This window comes from Rhipicephalus microplus, unplaced genomic scaffold, assembly GCF_043290135.1.
Source record: "Rhipicephalus microplus isolate Deutch F79 unplaced genomic scaffold, USDA_Rmic scaffold_13, whole genome shotgun sequence".
NCBI lineage: Eukaryota > Metazoa > Arthropoda > Arachnida > Ixodida > Ixodidae > Rhipicephalus > Rhipicephalus microplus.
The window spans coordinates 18,268,523-18,286,658 of record NW_027464586.1 but is presented as its reverse complement, the minus strand read 5'-3'; the positions used below and the strand labels follow the sequence as shown (position 1 = coordinate 18,286,658).

General features: G+C 47.7%; 1 protein-coding gene across 2 annotated transcripts in view; it reads right to left on the bottom strand.

Moving 5' to 3' along the window:
• The window catches only part of LOC119162997 (luciferin 4-monooxygenase), a 562,016-nt gene extending 548,943 nt beyond the window's left edge, over positions 1–13,073 (bottom strand). Inside the window, exon 1 of one of the 2 annotated variants that reach the window (XM_075882642.1) lies at positions 12,908–13,073. In XM_075882642.1, the coding sequence (XP_075738757.1) occupies positions 12,908–12,916 (9 nt within the window). In that variant the 5' untranslated portion in view covers positions 12,917–13,073. The remainder of the gene's footprint in view (positions 1–12,907) is intronic. The other variant, XM_037414886.2, reaches the window with a different exon arrangement.
• Positions 13,074–18,136: the final 5,063 nt, after the last annotated feature.

The window sequence follows — 18,136 nt, the reverse complement described above, 5'->3', positions numbered from 1 at the left end:
CAGGATATTCCTGCTCTTGGCTGGTTATTTTTTCACCCAATTCACTTTCTTCTTATTTACATTCCATTCGTTCTAATAACTTCCCCAATACATTCTTTGGCATTACTGTCTGTTAGATCTCAATAATATTGTGTCAAAACACGGAAAAACGAGCCCTTAGGTATACACCTCTTTCCCTTATATATATATATATATATATATATATATATATATATATATATATATATATATATATATAAATATGAACCAGCTCCGTAAAGCAATCACCGAACAACAATATCCTTCACAAATATTTGAAGACGCTCTCCAGAAGGCCGAATGTCTCGATCGGAAAGAGCTCATCAGTAACGACAAGCGATTAGCGCCACCTTTCCGAACCAACCTCGTTCTAACGCATTCTGCGTCTATTCCTTGCGTGTCAGAGCATTATAAATTACTGACACAGAGCGATCGGCTTAAGGACATTTTCACTGAATCACGGCGGGTTGTATATCGGAGATCAAGGAACTTGCGCGACATTGCAACTTCTTATAAGACTAGATTGATTGCTCCCGTTGGTTGTCACCCCTGTAAAAAAACGCGATGTAACGTTTGTGTGCACATGACCACTGCGACTGTTACTAAAAGCATGGCATCTAACTTTTCACTCAGAATTAAAGGGGACTTAAATTGCGAGAGTAGCAACATCATTTACTTACTTGAATGCTCAATCTGCCCCATGCAATACATCTGTCAAACCGAGACATCCTTTCGCATCCGTTTCAACAACCACAAATCACACGTAAACAGTTTGCAACATCTTCATTGTCCAAGTATTTTAATCTACCAGGTCATTCGTTTGACAAGATTATTGTGACACTATTAAAATCAGGCTCTATATCGCACCATGATCGCGAAATTCGAGAATCGTTCTTGATTCACAAAATCAATAGTTTGTTATCTGGCATTAAAGAATGCGTAGGCAAAGTTTCATGCCTTTCTACGATACCCTGACGTCCGAAAGTTTGCAAAATATTTAAAGAAACATCCATAACGTATTCTATACTTTCTAAAGATTATCACTTATTTATTTTTTTTCATGCGTGATCCTCGTCGTAAATGATCAATGTTACAAATGCCTTTTCGCATGCCCACAATCTTGTCTAATGTATTACATTTTTAATGGTTTTTTAGTGTAGTCACGGCTGTTTCAAAGAATTTTTTTGACATATGCTGATCGCACGTGTTTTGTACTGACGTGTTCATGCCTGCCCATAAAAGCAGCCACACACTCGTATTTCTGTTAATGCTTACGAAGGCCGCGCCCCGGCCGAAACGTAGATTGAACAACTACCAAATTTTCGTAAGCGTGCTCCTTTATTTTCTAATAATATATATAAATATATAAATACAAATATATATATATATATATACATATATATATATATATATATATTGTTAAGGCGTTTATTACCCGGCAACGAGCGAGAATATACAATGGCGACAGTCACAGCCAAGCAAGGGCTCTCAGTGCGAGCGGCGTCCTTGTTGGGTAGCCCCACTAAAAGGTACTCAAGAGTTCGACCCATTTCAGAGTTCGGAGGCTTCGCTACAATTGCCCCGGGGTCGAAGAGGGAGTCGCCTGGCGACCTAACACCTTGTTACTATGAGCGGGTCGTAATAAGCATTCAGGCACTCCGCGTTGGCGATGTCTCGCCCACGGCGGCGCATGTCCAAAGATTGTTCAACAGGTTCGATCAGATAGCTGACGGGTGAGGTGCGCTCGATGACACGGTAGGGGCCTTCGTATTTGGGACGTAGTTTGGAAGAGAGGCCAGCTGCAGAGGTCGGGATCGAGAGCCATACAAGCGCACCAGGAAGGAACGTGGGCTCAGAAGTGGTGGAGCCTTCACGAATACTCTTCCGCCGCTCTTGCTCTTGTGACGTAAAAGTCTTAGCAAGCTCGCGACACTCTTCAGCAAGCCTGGCTGTCTCGGAAATAGGTGTACACTCAGATGGATCCGGCGTGTACGGGAGTATCGTGTCCATGGTGTGCGACGGTTGCCTTCCGTACAGCAAGTAGAAAGGTGAAAACCAGTCGTGCTCTGAGGGGCGGTGTTGTAGGCGTAGGTGACGAAGGGCAGTATATTATCCCAATATAGTGTGGTTGGCAGCGACGTACATAGAAAGCATGTCACCGAGGGTGCGGTTAAAGCGTTCGGTGAGGCCATTCGTATGTGGGTGGTAAGCAGTAGTTTTGCGGTGAACAGAATGGCACTCCGTCAGAATGGCTTCGATGACTTCCGACAAGAAGACACGGCCTCGATCGCTGAGAAGCTCTTGGGGTGGTTCATGGCGCAGTATAAATCGATGCAGCAGGAAGGACGCAACATCACGCGCAGTAGCCGCAGGGAGAGCGGCGGTTTCGGCGTATCGCGTTAAATGGTCAACGGCAACGATGGCCCAGTGGTTACCAGCCGACGTCAGAGGAAGTGGTCCATACAAACCGATACCTACGCGCCCAAAGGGGCGGTCAGGGCAAGGTAACGGTTGCAGACCAGCGTGCGACATGTGGGCTGACAGTTTACAGCGTTGGCAAGTCAGGCAAGAGCGAACGAACTGCTGCACATAGCGGTACATCCCACGCCAGAAGTAGCGTTGTCGGATGCGATGGTAGGTTTTGAATACCCCAGAGTGCGCGCATTGCGGATCAGAAGGTAAGGATTCACATATGTCTGACCGCAGACTGCGGGGTATCACGAGTAACCACTGCCAACTGTCGGCGTCATAATTGCGTCCGTGTAGGAGGCCGTCACGAATGGTGAAACGGCGAGCTTGACGACGCAAGGCACGCGTGGGTGGCGTTGCGGATGGATCAAAGAGCATGTCGATGAGCGGGCCGATCCAATTATTTTTTCGCTGTTCGGTAGCGATGATGTCAACATCAATGGCAGAAACAGCAGCCGAGGATACTGAGCAGAGCACATCATTTTCAGCAGAGGGGAGCGCGAGAGGGCGTCGGCGTCAGCATGCTGGCGTCCGTTGCGATAGAGCACGTGGATGTCGTAGTCTTGTAAGCGAAGAGCCCAACGGGCGGGACGGCCTGAGGGATCCTTTAATGATGAAAGCCAGCATAGTGCATGATGGTCGGTGACGACATCGAATGGGCGACCACACAAATAAGGCCGAAACTTTGTAAGAGCCCAAACGATCGCCAGGCACTCTTTCTCCGTGACGGTGTAGTTTTTCTCGACTCTCGTGAGCGTACGGCTTGCATATGCTACGACATATTCAGGGAATCCGGGTTTTCGCTGCGCCAGGACAGCGCCGAGGCCTACACCGCTGGCGTCCGTGTGCACCACCGTTGGGGCTGTAGGGTCGTAGTCGCGTAGAATGGGAGGCGACGTCAACAAATGGCGGAGCTTCGCGAACGCGTCGTCGCACTCGGATGACCACGAATTGAAGGGCCCGTTGCTTCCAAGGAGCTTCGTCAGCGGTGATATGATCGTGGCGAAATTTCGTATGAAGCGTCGGAAGTATGAGCACAGGCCCACGAAACTACGCAGTTCTTTGACAGATGCAGGTTTGGGGAATTCGGCCACGGCCTGAAGCTTGGCAGGATCAGGAAGAATGTCGTCTTTGGACACGACGTACCCCAGTATGGTGAGTTGCCGTGCTGCAAAGCGGCACTTTTACAGATTTAGTTGCAAGCCGGCATTGCTCACACGTGCGAAAACTTCTTTCAGACGTTGGAGATGCGTGGAGAAATCCGGAGCAAAGACAATGACATCGTCGAGGTAACACAAGCACGTGTACCATTTCAAGTTGCGCAGAACGGTGTCCATCATGCGCTCAAAGGTCGCAGGTGCATTACATAGACCAAACGGCATGACGTTGAACTCGTACAAGCCGTCTGGCGTGACGAAGGCGGTCTTTGGTCGAGCGTCGTCAGCCATGGGTACTTGCCAGTACCCCGAGCGCAGATCGAGAGAAGAAAAAAAATCGGCTCCATGAAGGCTGTCAATCGCGTCGTCGATGCGTGGCAGTGGATAAACATCCTTGCGAGTGATCTTATTGAGCCGTCTGTAGTCCACACAGAACCGTCTTTCTTAGCAACAAGAACAACAGGAGACGCCCATAGACTGTCCGAGGGCCGAATAACGTCGCGTCGGAGCATATCGTCAACCTGATCATTATTTACTCGACGTTCAGCAGGCGACACGCGATATAGACGTTGCCGTAAAGGTGGATGGGCACCAGTGTCAATGCGAGGCGTAACAACGGACGTGCGACCGAGAGAATTTCGCCCGACATCGAAAGAAGAAGAACGATATTCTTGCAACAGGTCCACAAGTTGGGAACGCTGTACGGCCGTAAGGTTGTCAGCGATGGAGGGGCCAAATAGATCAGCAGATGACGAATCAAGTGGAAACAGCATTGGTGGCACACGACCTGTGACCGCGCGTGTCATCGGGTACGTCCAGGACTTGTGCGTCGTCGACTGGTTCCGCTCTGCCGAGACATTCCCCTCGAAGCAAGGTAACAGCGTACGGGGACGGGTTGGTTACAAAAATAGCAGTGTTGCCCTGGTTGACCTGCACGGTCGCGAAAGGTACTAGCAACCCTTTCCTGCTGCAAGCGCGGTCAGATGGCGAAACAAGTCCAACGGTGTCGGAGAGACCAGCGCAGTAAACAGACACAGCCGTCGTCGAGTTTGGAGGCACTGTTGTATTGTCTTTCGTTAGAATCTTGCTCAGTGTCGGGGGACTGTCTTCTGGCGTCAAATGCGAGAAGGGTGAGAGCTCAATTTCGGCGGTGGCACAATGGATGACGGCGTCATGGCGGGAGAGAAAGTACCATCCCAGGATGACGTCATGAGAGCATGCCTGAATGATGATGAACTGGGCGACATACAGAACGTCCTGGATGACTACGCGAGCTGTGCACCCTGCTGTAGGATGAATGCGGTGCAAACTTGCAGTACGGAGGGATAACCCAGAAAGTGGCGTCGTCCCTTTTCGAAGTAAGCGGCAGAGTTTTTCGTCCATAACTGATACGGCAGCTCCAGTGTCAATAAGAGCCGATGCACAAACACCGTCCACAAGCACGTCAATGACATTCGAGGGGCTGCTCTGAGGGCTTTCACATTGCGATAGCGTCGCAGTCCTTGCCTCGGGGACTGCGAAGACTAGTTTTCCCGCTCATGAGCAGCCGCACTTGGCCGCATGGGGGACAGGGAACGAAGTCGTGGAGACGGCAATCTTCGAGATGGACCTGGGCGAGACCGAGGTGGCATAGACGGCGGTTCTTCGTGATAAGGACGGCTGAGTTGGCCAGCAACAGGCGAAGAAATCGGAGCCGGCTGTGCGCGATAGCAATAACGGGTTACGTGACTGGCGTAACCACAGGCAAAGCAGATGGGCCGGTTGTCGGGTATGCGCCATCTGTTCACCGGGGTAGGTCTCACCCATGTCGTAAGGGCCGATGGACGGAACGGTGGCTGCATGGTTGACTGAAGCTGAGGCTGAGGGGTTACGTCAACATACGTAGCGGGCATACCCGCTGCAAAGGACGAAGGTCGTGCAGCAGCTTCAGCGTAGGTCAGAGGGGCGGGTGCTTGAACGACTTGGGGCGGCCTGGCGACCACTTGCGCGTAACTCAGGGACGCAGGAGCCGGAGGCTGTTGGGGGTGGTAAGCAGGCATTACCTCTGCTATTTCCTGTTCAATCGCTCGGCGAATGGGAGGGAGAAGGGTAGTAGCCGATTGTTGAACAGCAGGTCGGTGGGCAAAGGGCAGGAGCGAGAACTGACGCGCGATTTCCTCACGGATAAAGGACTTCAGGTCTGCCATCAACGCCACTTGGTCACAACTGGCCTCTAAGCCAGCAAGCGTTGCAGCTTGTGGTGGGGAGCGTCGGGTCATCGAACGCTGCCGGCGGAGCTTCTCGTAGCTCTGGCACAGTGTGATGACCTCAGCCACCGTGCCGGGGTTTTTGGCGAGCAGCATCGTGAAGGCATCATCGTCAATGCCTTTCATGATGTTTCGGATCTTGTCATACTCGGACATGGCGTGATTGGATTCGTTACATAGGTCCAGGACATCTTCAATATAGCTGGTGAATGACTCACCAGCCTCCTGAGCACGTTCACGCAAGCGCTGCTCGGCTTGCAGCTTGCGAACAGCAGGGCGGCCGAAGACGTTTACGATTGCGGTCTTGAAATCGGACCAGGTGGCAAAATCGGACGCGTGGTTGTTGTACCACAAACTGGCGACACCGGCAAGGTAAAACACCAAGTTGGTCAGCTTGCCGTCCTCGTCCCATTTGTTGGGGACGCTCACGCGCTCGTACATGGCGAGCCAGTCCTCCACGTCAGTGCCATCAGCGCCAGTGAGGATGGGTGGATCGCGGATTCTGGGGAAACCGGGACAAGGGGGTGGCATTGGAGGAGGCGTTTGCTGAGAAGCGTCGTGGTACATAGTAGATGGCAGGGTACGTGATAGTAGCTGCAAAGGCATAGACAGGGATCGCAGCACTCTCCACCAAATTGTTAAGGCGTTTAATAGCCGGCAACGAGCGAGAATATACAATGGCGACAGTCACAGCCAAGCACGGGCTCTCCGTGCGAGCGGCGTCCTTGTTGGGTAGCCCCACTAGAAGGTACTCAAGAGTTCGACCCATTTCAGAGTTCGGAGGCTTCGCTACAATATATATATATATATATATATATATATATATATATATATATATATATATATATATATATATATATGGGATATGGCACAACGGGAGCGTTGTCAACAAGGATAAGTATTGTGGGCATTTGTTACTTGCATTGTCCTCATCCCTGCATGATCGCAATCACCATCATCCGCTTGTCTCTTTGTCCTCATTGCCACTCTGGTTCATCATCATCGTCATCGTCTGTGTACTGGCTCTGCCCGTTCGTTTTGCGAGGTCTTTCCTCAATTAAACGCTGTCGCAACCCAGACTACCAAGACTTCATAGTATATTTATTTCCCAACAGTTTCGGGAGGGGTCCTCCCTTCATCAGGGGATGAGTTATACTCATCCCCTGATGAAGGGAGGACCCCTCCCGAAACTGTTGGGAAATCAATATATTTATCCTTGTTGACAACGCTCCCGTTGTGCCATATCCCATACCTTCACGAAGACTAACTGGCCCATTGAATTATTACTCCCACTATATATATATATATATATATATATATATATATATATATATATATATATATATTGTTACCACATGTGTAATTAGGTATGCGCACTTTTGTAGCGGGGACCATGGTGGTCGCAGAAGAAGAGGACGTTCGGTTGGCGGCAAGAGCTCGCTGGTGTGCGTTCACAGCTGTATACCGTCGAGTCTACCGTTACGTCGGCTCTGAATAAACCCCTCTCGTAGACGTAACAGAGTGGTGGAGGTGCTGGGTAACGCCAGAACGGTTAAATCTCGGTGATCGGTCGTACCTTGGTGGCTGCCGGTAGTTGCAATACCTGGCAATGTGTTCTTTGAAGCCACAGTTGTAGCAGACTGGTAGAGGACGCTCGCCGAACCAGTGCTGAGACCGGTCAGCTGTGAAGAGTCGGTGACGAGCTTGCTTAGAGGGGGCTGCCCACCTCTGTGTGGCGGGGCCGTGACGAAGGCGTTGGCCATATCGCTGGTCGGCCGCGATAGAGTCACGACGTAGCCGCGGATTTCCAGTTTCGCTGATGTCTGTTACACATACTGATGGTGGCAAAGGAGCTAATGGCACCGCCGTGTAGTAGGGTGGATTTCTAGGTGGATAAGGAATGGTTTTGTCAACCCTGCCACCTTGTCGCTGCAGCTCTTCACCCACAAATGCCCGAATAGTAGCGGCAAGGTCAGTGGGCGGGCTCACGTCGACGTTGGCGACCCTTCTCACGATTGCCAGCCAACCAAATTTTGGGGCGATGCGACGAGTCTTCAATTTTTCAAACGTGCGGCAGTGATGTTGGACGTCGGAGGCAGAGGTGAGGTCATCCCTGCCTATCAGAAAATTGTAAACGTCTTCCGCTATGCCTTTCAAGAGGTGTCCGACCATGTCTTCTTCAGGCATCTACGGGTTTATAATCTTGCAATGCTTAAGAACGTCCTCTATGTAAGCAGTGCACGTTTCTCCAGGAGTCTGGGCTCTTCCAGCAAGAGCCCGCTCTGCGCTTTTCTTTTTTGAGTCGCAGTCACCAAAACACTTCTTCAGTTCTTCAGAAAAAAGAGCCCATGTTGTCAAGGACTCTTCATCGTTTTCATACCACATCAGGGCAGTGTCTGTGAGAAACAGCGCGACGTTTTCCAGCTGATCGATAGAGTTTCAGTGGTTGTACCGGCTCACCCTTTTGTAGTGCGTTAGCCACGCGTCCATATCTTCTCCTGCCATTCCCGCAAACGGGCGGGGTTCCATGTCGTGATGACTAGGTGTAGCCAGCGTAGACGTTCGCCAAGTCGAGGCAGTTGATTCCTGACCTTCGCTCTGGGCTATGACGACTGTTGTCGGCGGCAGACCGGCAAGACGACGGCTCCGGCGAACTCCAAACAGCTGTGGCTCCGTGGTACGTCGACGTGCCGTACCCAGCACCTCCACCACTCTGTTACGTCTACGAGAGGGGTTTATTCAGAGCCGACGTAACGGTCGACTCGACGGTATACAGTAGTGAACGCGCACCAGCGAGCTTGCTTGCTTGTTCCTTTCTTTTGTGGCTCTCGTCCACTAAGGGGGATTGGCCAAGAAGCCGGTGGTTAATGCAAGTCAATACTTTTAGGTTTTCTAGACTAGGGGGATATGATTACTGTGTTTTGACTGTTAAAATAATTTGGCGCAATGTAAAACAAGGAAAAAAGGGGGGAGAGAACTAATACAATTCGTTGAATATCTGAGGTGAAATCGTTATAAGAATTCCTCCTGAAAGTTGAATCATTGCAGTGTATCAGCTAAATAATAAGTGGTAGTGTGGCTAGTAAAATTCGAGAGCTGATCGCTGACTCAGCAAGGTAACCTTCTTGTGTTATATAAGAATTCGCAGAGAGCCCGGCAGATGTTCCTGTCGCTGTGTCCCAATGAAGTGGCCCCAAAAGACAAAATATTGGGAGTATGAAGTGGTATTCCTAGTTTTCTGAATAAAAATTCGAAGCAGTTTTTTCTTTGATTTTTGAAACGGTGACATGTGATAAGAAAACTGTCGAAATGTTCAGGTTCGTTACAGCTTGAGCACAGAGGGGATGGCACCAGACCAGACCTGTTTAAGTAGAATTTAGGAGGTGGTACACGGCAACGTATTTTGTTATGAAGACTTCCAATTTACGCGTGGGACATCATTTTATATTCTATGTGAAGGGCAGGTGCGAGAAATCTGGATTCATTATCATGATTTTTGATGAATCTTCAAGAAGGGAAAGTTTTCTAAACCTCGCTGCTGTTACATAAGCTGTAGGAGGCATGATTGGCACAATCGGAAGATCCAGAGATGTTCACGCAAGTGTGTCAGCCATGTCGTTTATAAATATACTACGATGGCCTGGTACCCATATCATTGGCACTAGCACCAGCGAGCTCTTGCCATTAACCGAACGTTCTCTTGTTCTGCCACCACCATGCTCCCCGCTACACAGGTGCACATACCTAAATTACACATGTGGTAACAATATACTGGCAGACTTGGTGCAGTTAGGTTGTATACGAGGGACTATTGGTCAGCTACCCGCGCGTAATAGGTTTACGTGCTACATGACGCCACACAGGCTCATAAAAGGGTGTTCCACACTCGCCGCTTGGCTACAGATGGCGCTGACTGACACTCCCACGTTTAAATTCACAGGGAACGTCGCTGTGATAGCTCAGTGGTTAGAGCATCGTACGCGTTATTGGAAGGTCATACGTTCGATTCCTGCTCATGGCAGGCTAATGTTTCACTCAATTTTCTTCTTATATACATTACATTGGTTCTACTAACTTCCCATAATTATTCCTTGGCATGATTGTCTGTTAGGTCTTATTAATCATGTGTGAAAAGTTGGAAAAACGAGCCCTTAGGTATACACTTCTTTCTTATATATATATATATATATATATATATATATATATATATATATATATATATATATATATATATATATATATATTGAGAGTAAGATATCAATGGGCCATTTAGTATTTGTGAAGGTATGGGATATGACACAACGCTAGCTCTGTCAACAAGGATAAATATATTTTCTTCCCTACAGTTTCTGGAGAGGTCCCCCTTTTTCAGGGGATGAGTTTTACTAACAACGACGTTCAAACTTCGTGGCTCGCACGTCACCCTCGCCTAGAAAGATGTTTGCGAGAGTGAGAGAGAACTAAAAAAACAAACAAAAAACAAACAAAAAACAAATAAAAAAGAAACAAACAAACAAAACACTGTGAACGCTGAGCACGAAACCAGACTGTGCACATCCAAATGTCGGTGTAAGTCCACATCCGGTTCTCATCCTGTGCTGGCCAGTAGTCAACGTGTGTCGGGCCACCCAAGATTGTCGCCGTGGTGGCGGGAGGGGCCCGCGACGGCTTGCGTTAGGAAAGAGTGTCCCCTTAATAGGTCGGTCGGCTCTTTACCTTTCATCTTCGCCCATTTCCGCTTAACGGCCATCAAGTGGAAGGCGAGCATAAACACTTTGTATGCACACGTGACGAAAAAGTATATATAACAAAAAGGAAAAAGAAAAGAAAAAACCCAGAAAGAACATTGTACACGTACGAGTCAGTAAGAAAAAACAAGCATGGTCTCGAGCTATGAGTCTTTGGCACCAATTTCCTCCTGGCTTACTTCTTGTAGGCAGAAGAGTCTTCTGGGGCTCTCGTGGATGCCGGCTACTAATGTTCTAAATTTTCAAATGAAATATACATCACGCTGTTCGCGCTGGCGCCTGTTTGAGAAAGCGGACTGTAAAAGAGTTAAACTGATATTTTTCAAACTGTGGTTTGGCAGGCGCAGATGTCTAGATAAAGGTAGCTTCGGCAGTGAAGTGGCGTGGTACCGGTGATTATTGAACCACTGCCGACATGGCGTGTCTGTTTGGCCGATACAGTCTTGTCTACAGATGTTGCAATGTAGCATGTATACTACGTTACTGGAGACACAATTAAGGTTTACAGTTGTGCAGAATTTGAAATCCGAGAAGTTCGCGTTTGATTCACGTGTTGTGACCATCTGTGGGCATACCTTGCAATGAGCTTTTTCGCAGGGATGGAACCATGATTGAATTTTGTAGGGGTTTGTTTTTGCTCTGAGAAGAATGTCCTTCAGGTTTTTACTCCTGTGGTACGCCACGTGAGATAGCTTCGCTAAAATTGAAGCTAATCGTTTGCTTTGCCTAATTATGTTGAAATGGCGGGAAAGTATGTTGTTGATTCGTGGCACTGATGAGAAGTAAGTTACTATTTTACTCTTCATTATATACTTACTCATATATATATATATATATATATATATATATATATATATATATATATATGTATGTATATATATATATATATATATATATATGTATATATATATATAGAGAGAGAGGGAGAGAGAGAGAAATATATATTTTAGAATATCCTTGTATTCTTAGCCTGCATAGTGTGCATGCATATATCTGCGTTAAATATACTCTTGCACACATGAACAAACCTGTGTTCTGAAGTAGGTGGCCTTATTCATTAGAAGCCTGATAACACGGATCGGGAACGAAAAAGAAACAGCATTCCTATTACAATCAAAAGTATGAATTTCCTTGTCTCAAGATACACTGGCCTAGGCATAACTCTGTTCTCTAGCCAAGTGATAAACATGCGTCTGCACAGCTTTTGACTGGGCAACAGAACCTAATGGAATACATGCAATCGGCAGCACAAGTTGCAGCGTGTAGTTACTTTGAAAACTGTTAAGGCTTTCCCTGTAAATATGTTCCAATGCAGCAACGCAGGGCTAATTTATTAGAACCTTCGGGGAGGCCCACAATGCATGAGCCGTTGCCTTACTCAACCTCGGGCTTGTTAGGCAGGTCCTTGAACTTGTAGTAAATGTTTACTGGTTTACCGAAGAGGCTTGATGTTTGCGCGCCCAGCACCAGTGTTTCCACAGTTTTTCGATGAAAATACTTTATGCCTAAGAAAAAGAGGCGGCCCGCAGCCAGCTATTTGACAAAGCAACGCCATCCTAGTCCCCCTCATAAAACTCCAGCACAGTGCCAAGTAAAAGGGCCGCGTTGACGCTGTTAGGTGCGACCATTTTTTTATAGACCAGTGTTACCAGAACACAAAGCGTTTTCTGGAGTTGGGAATAGCCATAAAGAACGGGAAGTGGGGAGTAGTATTTCTACTGTTCATCTTTTTTAGCCCAGAACCACACACTCAACTTTCACTGAACTCCATTAAATACTTACCAATTATTCGGGATGGGTGACGATGGTCATGTATGAAATAAAATTAAAATCTGCAATTATATCATAGTGACCTTTGTGCGCTTCCACATGATTTACCGAATATTCACGGCGCATCTGCGTGTGTTCAGTGAAGCAATATGCACATTTTATCTTTTACGTCTATTGAAGCTCAGTCGAAGTCTGGCGGTTTTGCTGTCTCTATTTCGGCGTCTTCGTGCGTGGTCACTAGTAATGTGGAAGCATACAGTCAATACCAACTAGCCAAATTAAATAAGTTATGATGTTTTAATGATTTAACTGACAAGTGCGCCTCTCACTGCCTTAAAGTTAGTGACTCGCACTGTGCACAAATATAAATGAATAGTGCACCAAAAACTGACTTTAGTAGATCACAAATTGTTTTCAGAAAATATTTATGAAAGTTGAAATATTCAAGCCTCTTCAATATTCTTAATAGTTATATAAGGATGCGAGAATGACGAGTTACCTGTGCCATTGTCTTGTACCAGCGAATGGTGTACACTCAAGCAGACTGCGGTAACACTGCGCCGGACCAGGTTGGCCTCTCTAAAGCTTACGACTACAGTAAACAAAGAAAAGGTTTTGTTACACAGGTGCGCGACGCTCCAATTTTCGATTCCCAATGCAGCGGGTCTGAGCGGATGAGCTGGGTTGATTGAGCCTCGCAACGGTTACCAATATAGGCCCGCGACAAAGAGCAGAGCGCACATCCGGTCTGGGCGGGAAAAAGAAAAACAAGTAATGAACATTTGTACTTTGTGCAGCTGTAGGCGTGGAAAACGCGTGGCGCGGATGGCGTTTCGGGACACTGTAAAAAGATGCGCAAGGGTACATATTCTGCCCGTTTAGATGACCAGTTTTTTACCTGAGCTGAAATAGCAGTCCGCAATTAAAAAATGCTATTTCACAATGCCAAAAATTTTATAAACGACATTGATAGGTGCATCTATTGTCTCCTACGCAATGCTGTGATACAACCGCTCAAGGAAAGTCACACAATCCTCAGTTCCGAATACACAAGCTCGCAAGGTGATTCGTGTATTGTGGCATCTTTTCTGCAAAGCGTTCGCGCTTGATCAAGCACGTGCCTGTCATGATTGACTGTTTCGTAAGAGCACGTGTATGGGGTGTATTTCAACGACAAAAGCATCTTTGTCATTAAGTAGCTGTGCCTGGAGTGCGTATGCTGGAATGAGTCACAAGACACTGATGCGTACGTGCCATAAACTTTGACGAGCTTCGTCTACCACACTCTCATTTTCTGAATATTAGTGCCAAGCCGGATGAAGGCAAACCTGGCCGGCCACGCTCTTCAAAATGTTCTTTGATAATCAGAGAACACGTCGCGTTTGTCCGTAGCGGTCGTGGTGCGAGACGGCTGACACGCAGGCACGGAATTGAATTCTGGCCATTGTGGCTGCATTTTCGATGAGGGCGAAAGTGCTTGAGGTCCGTGTACTTAGATTTAGGTTCAAAATAATGACGCTAGTTTCTCGAAATTTCTGGAGCCTTCCACTGCTATGGCTTCCATCATAAATGTATCGTTGTTTCTGTTCTTCAAAACGTGGCTATCATTTTCTTCCTTATAAGAATAACACATATCCAAGTAAAAAAAAACCGACAAAGCACCACTGTCGGCCTAAAAAAACTACTACAAGTTTGCAAAGAAATGTCCCCTGCCCAATAAACATGCTGTCGCTGCAACGTCGGTTACGGCTAACGGTCCGATGAAGGTATATTTGCTGACCCCGATAAAGGAACGTCTCGGTGCTTGCTTGCTGACTCTCGAGACAGACAAACTTGCCTCTGGTACAATAAGATTCTCATATCTGCATCACCGACAACGATGAATTCACTGTTCGCATCGAAGCTTTTCACTGCGTAGCTCTCCGACACCGACAACGTAGCAGACAGCGACCGAGCGGACGTTGCAAATGGCGCCCGCTAATAGACGGGGCTGTGTATTCAACTCGTATGCTGCGTTCATGGAAGCTTTAGTGAACCCAAAACAGAAAGTATTTGATACATCAATAGCTCTTAAAAGATCGCTGCAAGCTTAAGCGTGCAGTGCTTCCTTCAGGGTGACGAAGGTTCGTCGCAGATGAAACAGGCTTATTTCCCTCCCCCGCCCCCTTGTGCGTGATACTAAACCTATGTTAATAAGCGATTGGTGAAATTTTTTTATGGCCCATGCGCGTCCCGTTTCTGGTTTCACGCTCGCTTCAACACATTTAGAAGAGTGACACTACGCGGCCCTGCGCAAATGCGCACCAAACTAAACTGGCATGCTGCGGTCGGTCGCCTAATTTGTGCAACGACATCCAAGATCCAATTTAGGGTAGTATAAAAGGGAACCTCTGAATTTAGGTGCGGCAACTCGAAATTTTTGTAACGAAGACCATTTACTCACAAAGGTTTATAAATACTAATGTGGAACCGAAATAGAGGGTTCGTGGGAATAGCATAGCAGGCATGTTCTTACGCAGTCTGATATTTCACTCTAAGGCAAAACTACCTGGAAAGAGTTACGGAGCCCAATAGGCGCGCGCGATAAAGGGATAGACCATCGAGGAGCAACCACAGAGGGAAGCGAGCCGGGTGCAAAACACTTAGTGTCCAAACACGCTCCCAAGAGATGAACCACCCGGTTAATGAAGGCAGTGCGCAAAGCGTTGCCAAGGTCACTAGCCGTCCTCCTTCTCTCCTGGTTCAGTATTTCTCCGTATTTTGCTGGCGACGGTTCGCATTGCGTCGCGGTCGGAGTGCTCGACCACGGCCGCCTGTACGACGCGGTGCTTGTGTGTATGCTTGGATGAGCGCGGGCTGCTGCTTTTACGTTTCGCTGCACATGAAGTCTGGAGCAAGTCTCGACACGTCACCACGCCGTACTGTATATCTCTGACTTCAAGAGAGTCACGACCAACACACGACAGCAAGAGTTAGGAAGGCCAACAGGGCGACCGAGAAGACAGTAGGCCTATCGCATATATACCTAAGTCTGACTCAGGGCAGAAATCAGTGCTGCATTTTTTCGCAAGTACGTTATCAGTCTTTATTCAGCTTTACTTGTCGGGTGTGTGACACGGATCGCGCTTGCCTGCAATGGGCTCGTCGTGTTGTGTATCACACGCAAGAAATGCATCGCGAAGGTCAGCTTGGGCGTCAGCAGTCCACCTGTGCTTTGCGACCGCCTGGAAACTAGCCGTCATCGCCGTCGGCCTCCCGTACGATCGCTCATCGATTCGATACTCGCCTGTCTTCGCCACCGCAATGAACTCCAGGCTGACGATATTGGGCTGACACCTCGCCGCTGTGTTGGGAGTCGTCGAAAACATATTGCGGGTTCTGGTAACAAGCTTGCCTGGAGTACGGCACGTGCTGTAGGTGCACCGGCACGTGCTGGCGGGGCTTTCGCTAGCGTATGAACTCAATAAAAATTGGTCGCTATTACAGTTGGCTTTCCTGTCAGTCGGTTGCAAGCAGCTCGGTGCCGTCCGTTTGCGCGCTGCACTCGCTCGTGTTTGTGGAAAAGGGCCGCATTACTGTCCATTTTTTCGGCACTAGCTCCGAACCAACTTGGCGCTGTACGTAGCGGCGGCCAAGCGTACGCTCGCTCTCGTGTTCGAAGTACGCTGGTGGCAGGCAGTCCGCGTGCAGCACGATGTTTGGTCTCACGTTCGCTTGCTCGAGCTGAACGACGTCACTCGCGTAGGACTCACCAACTTGTTGGTGGCAAGGTGGCTCGCAGGGTTGTGGCTGTGGCCGCTGCTTCTAATGTGTTGCGCTACAGGGATCGAAATGAGTCTTTGATTATGTGTGACATCACAGTGAAATTATTAGCATGTCATATCTCACGTACGTTTTTATTTGACCTTGCACGTATTCCTCATATGAATTCGTAGTCATCCTTTTTCGCTTGTGACTCACTATTTCACCTACTTATATTGCAGCCATGGGCACACACTGTGCTGAAGGCTGCGTGCGCTGGCGTCTTCGATGCCTGTCATTCATCTCTTCCGTCAGAGCAGCTTAAGAATAACGGTGCAATATGTGAACGTAAAGTTATTTGTGTGCCATATTTTACACGCATGTTTTTATATTCACTTGCACGTACTTGTCATATGCGTGCATCATCTTCTGTCACGTGTGTCTAACTATTTTTAATTTCTTATTGTACGTACAGCCGTGGTAACACAACAGGCAGAAGGCTGCATGCGCTGGCGTTCGCAGTGCCTGTCATCCACCGCTTCCATCGGAGGAGCTACACAAGGAGTAAACAAGATGTGACAACGACGCCGGACTTGTATGCTTCACCATGAATTCACTTTAATGAATTGAGAAACCTCATGTGTATGTAGGAAAATAAAAAATTTCGATGTCTCACTTCTGTTTTTCGTTGTTGCCATGATTGCGAAAGCAGTTACACATAGTTGGCTAACTACTTTTTCGCGTGTTCTTTTCTGCGCTATTTGTTACTCACTGCGCAGAAAAATAGGCGTAAAAAGTATTAGGCCTTGGGAAAAATAAACAAAAAACAATGTTTGAACTGGGGATAAAAAGTTCATCTGATTGGAATATTTGAGTGGATCAACCGTTCGTCCGGCAAGATGCAACTGTGAGGACTAATGGTTGCCCGGTAAGGTGTACTTGTGGAGATGAACAGTTGCTCTGTAAGGTGCGAATGCGAGGACTAAATGTTAGTCCTTTGAGCTGAATTGTGGGAATAGCGGGTACTCAATAAGGTGTGAATGTTAGTTCCTTGAGCTCATCTGAGGGGACTAACTGCTACACCCGGTGCCATAGTCCTCAAAAAGAATAACGGTTGTGGCAGCCCCATTAGTCACCAAAAGGACGAACCACACACCTTTTAACACCCTTTCTCCTTAAAATGTCCTGTGCACTGTGCAGCTGCAGCACTCGTCCTTTCGCGCACCACCCTTTCTTTCGTTTTTGCACAATCCCCCCCCCCCGCGTGTTTTCGTATCAAATCCCAGAAGATGCATAGCGAAAATGCAGAGCCGCTATAGGCTGAAGGCAATCACATGCTATAAATGCCCTTCCGGTCTTTTTTGTTTGTTTCGATCAAGATGGCGGCGCGCATCGACGCTGGCGTAACGCTAGTTTTGCCGATAGTTGCAGCGCGAGAACAGAACGGCGACAGAGAGACAAGAAGAACAAGCAGCTTCTAGTCTCTTCGTCGTTTTGTTCTCGTGCTATAACTATTGTCATGTCATAACAACTAGCCGAAGCTGCCACACTTTAAGCTAGTTTCCAATACGCCAGTGAGGCTTGGTGAAGCTGTACGCTGTAGAAATTACACCGACACGTATAGGCTTTTCGCCGACGGTGACGCTGAAACAAGTTGTGTTCTTACGCAGCTGGTTAGCTCCGATTTTTTTTATTTATAACACTTTCGTTAAGACTGCTGGCCGGCTAAAAAGACGTGCCACTTGAACTACTCCGCATATAAGCTGTTCTGAGGTAAGTGGGTTTGTAACACCTGTTGAATTTGCGCTGGGGTTCTCTGTGATCCGCGCGTAAACTAACACGCTGTGGTTCTCTGTGATCCGCGCGTGAACTAAGACGAAACTAACTTGTTTCAATGTTAGTTGTTTCTTGATGCTGGGATGTTTCTCGATACGCCGCGCGCTCGCCCAATGGTATTTGCCATCTAATTTCTCTTTATATCACGCGA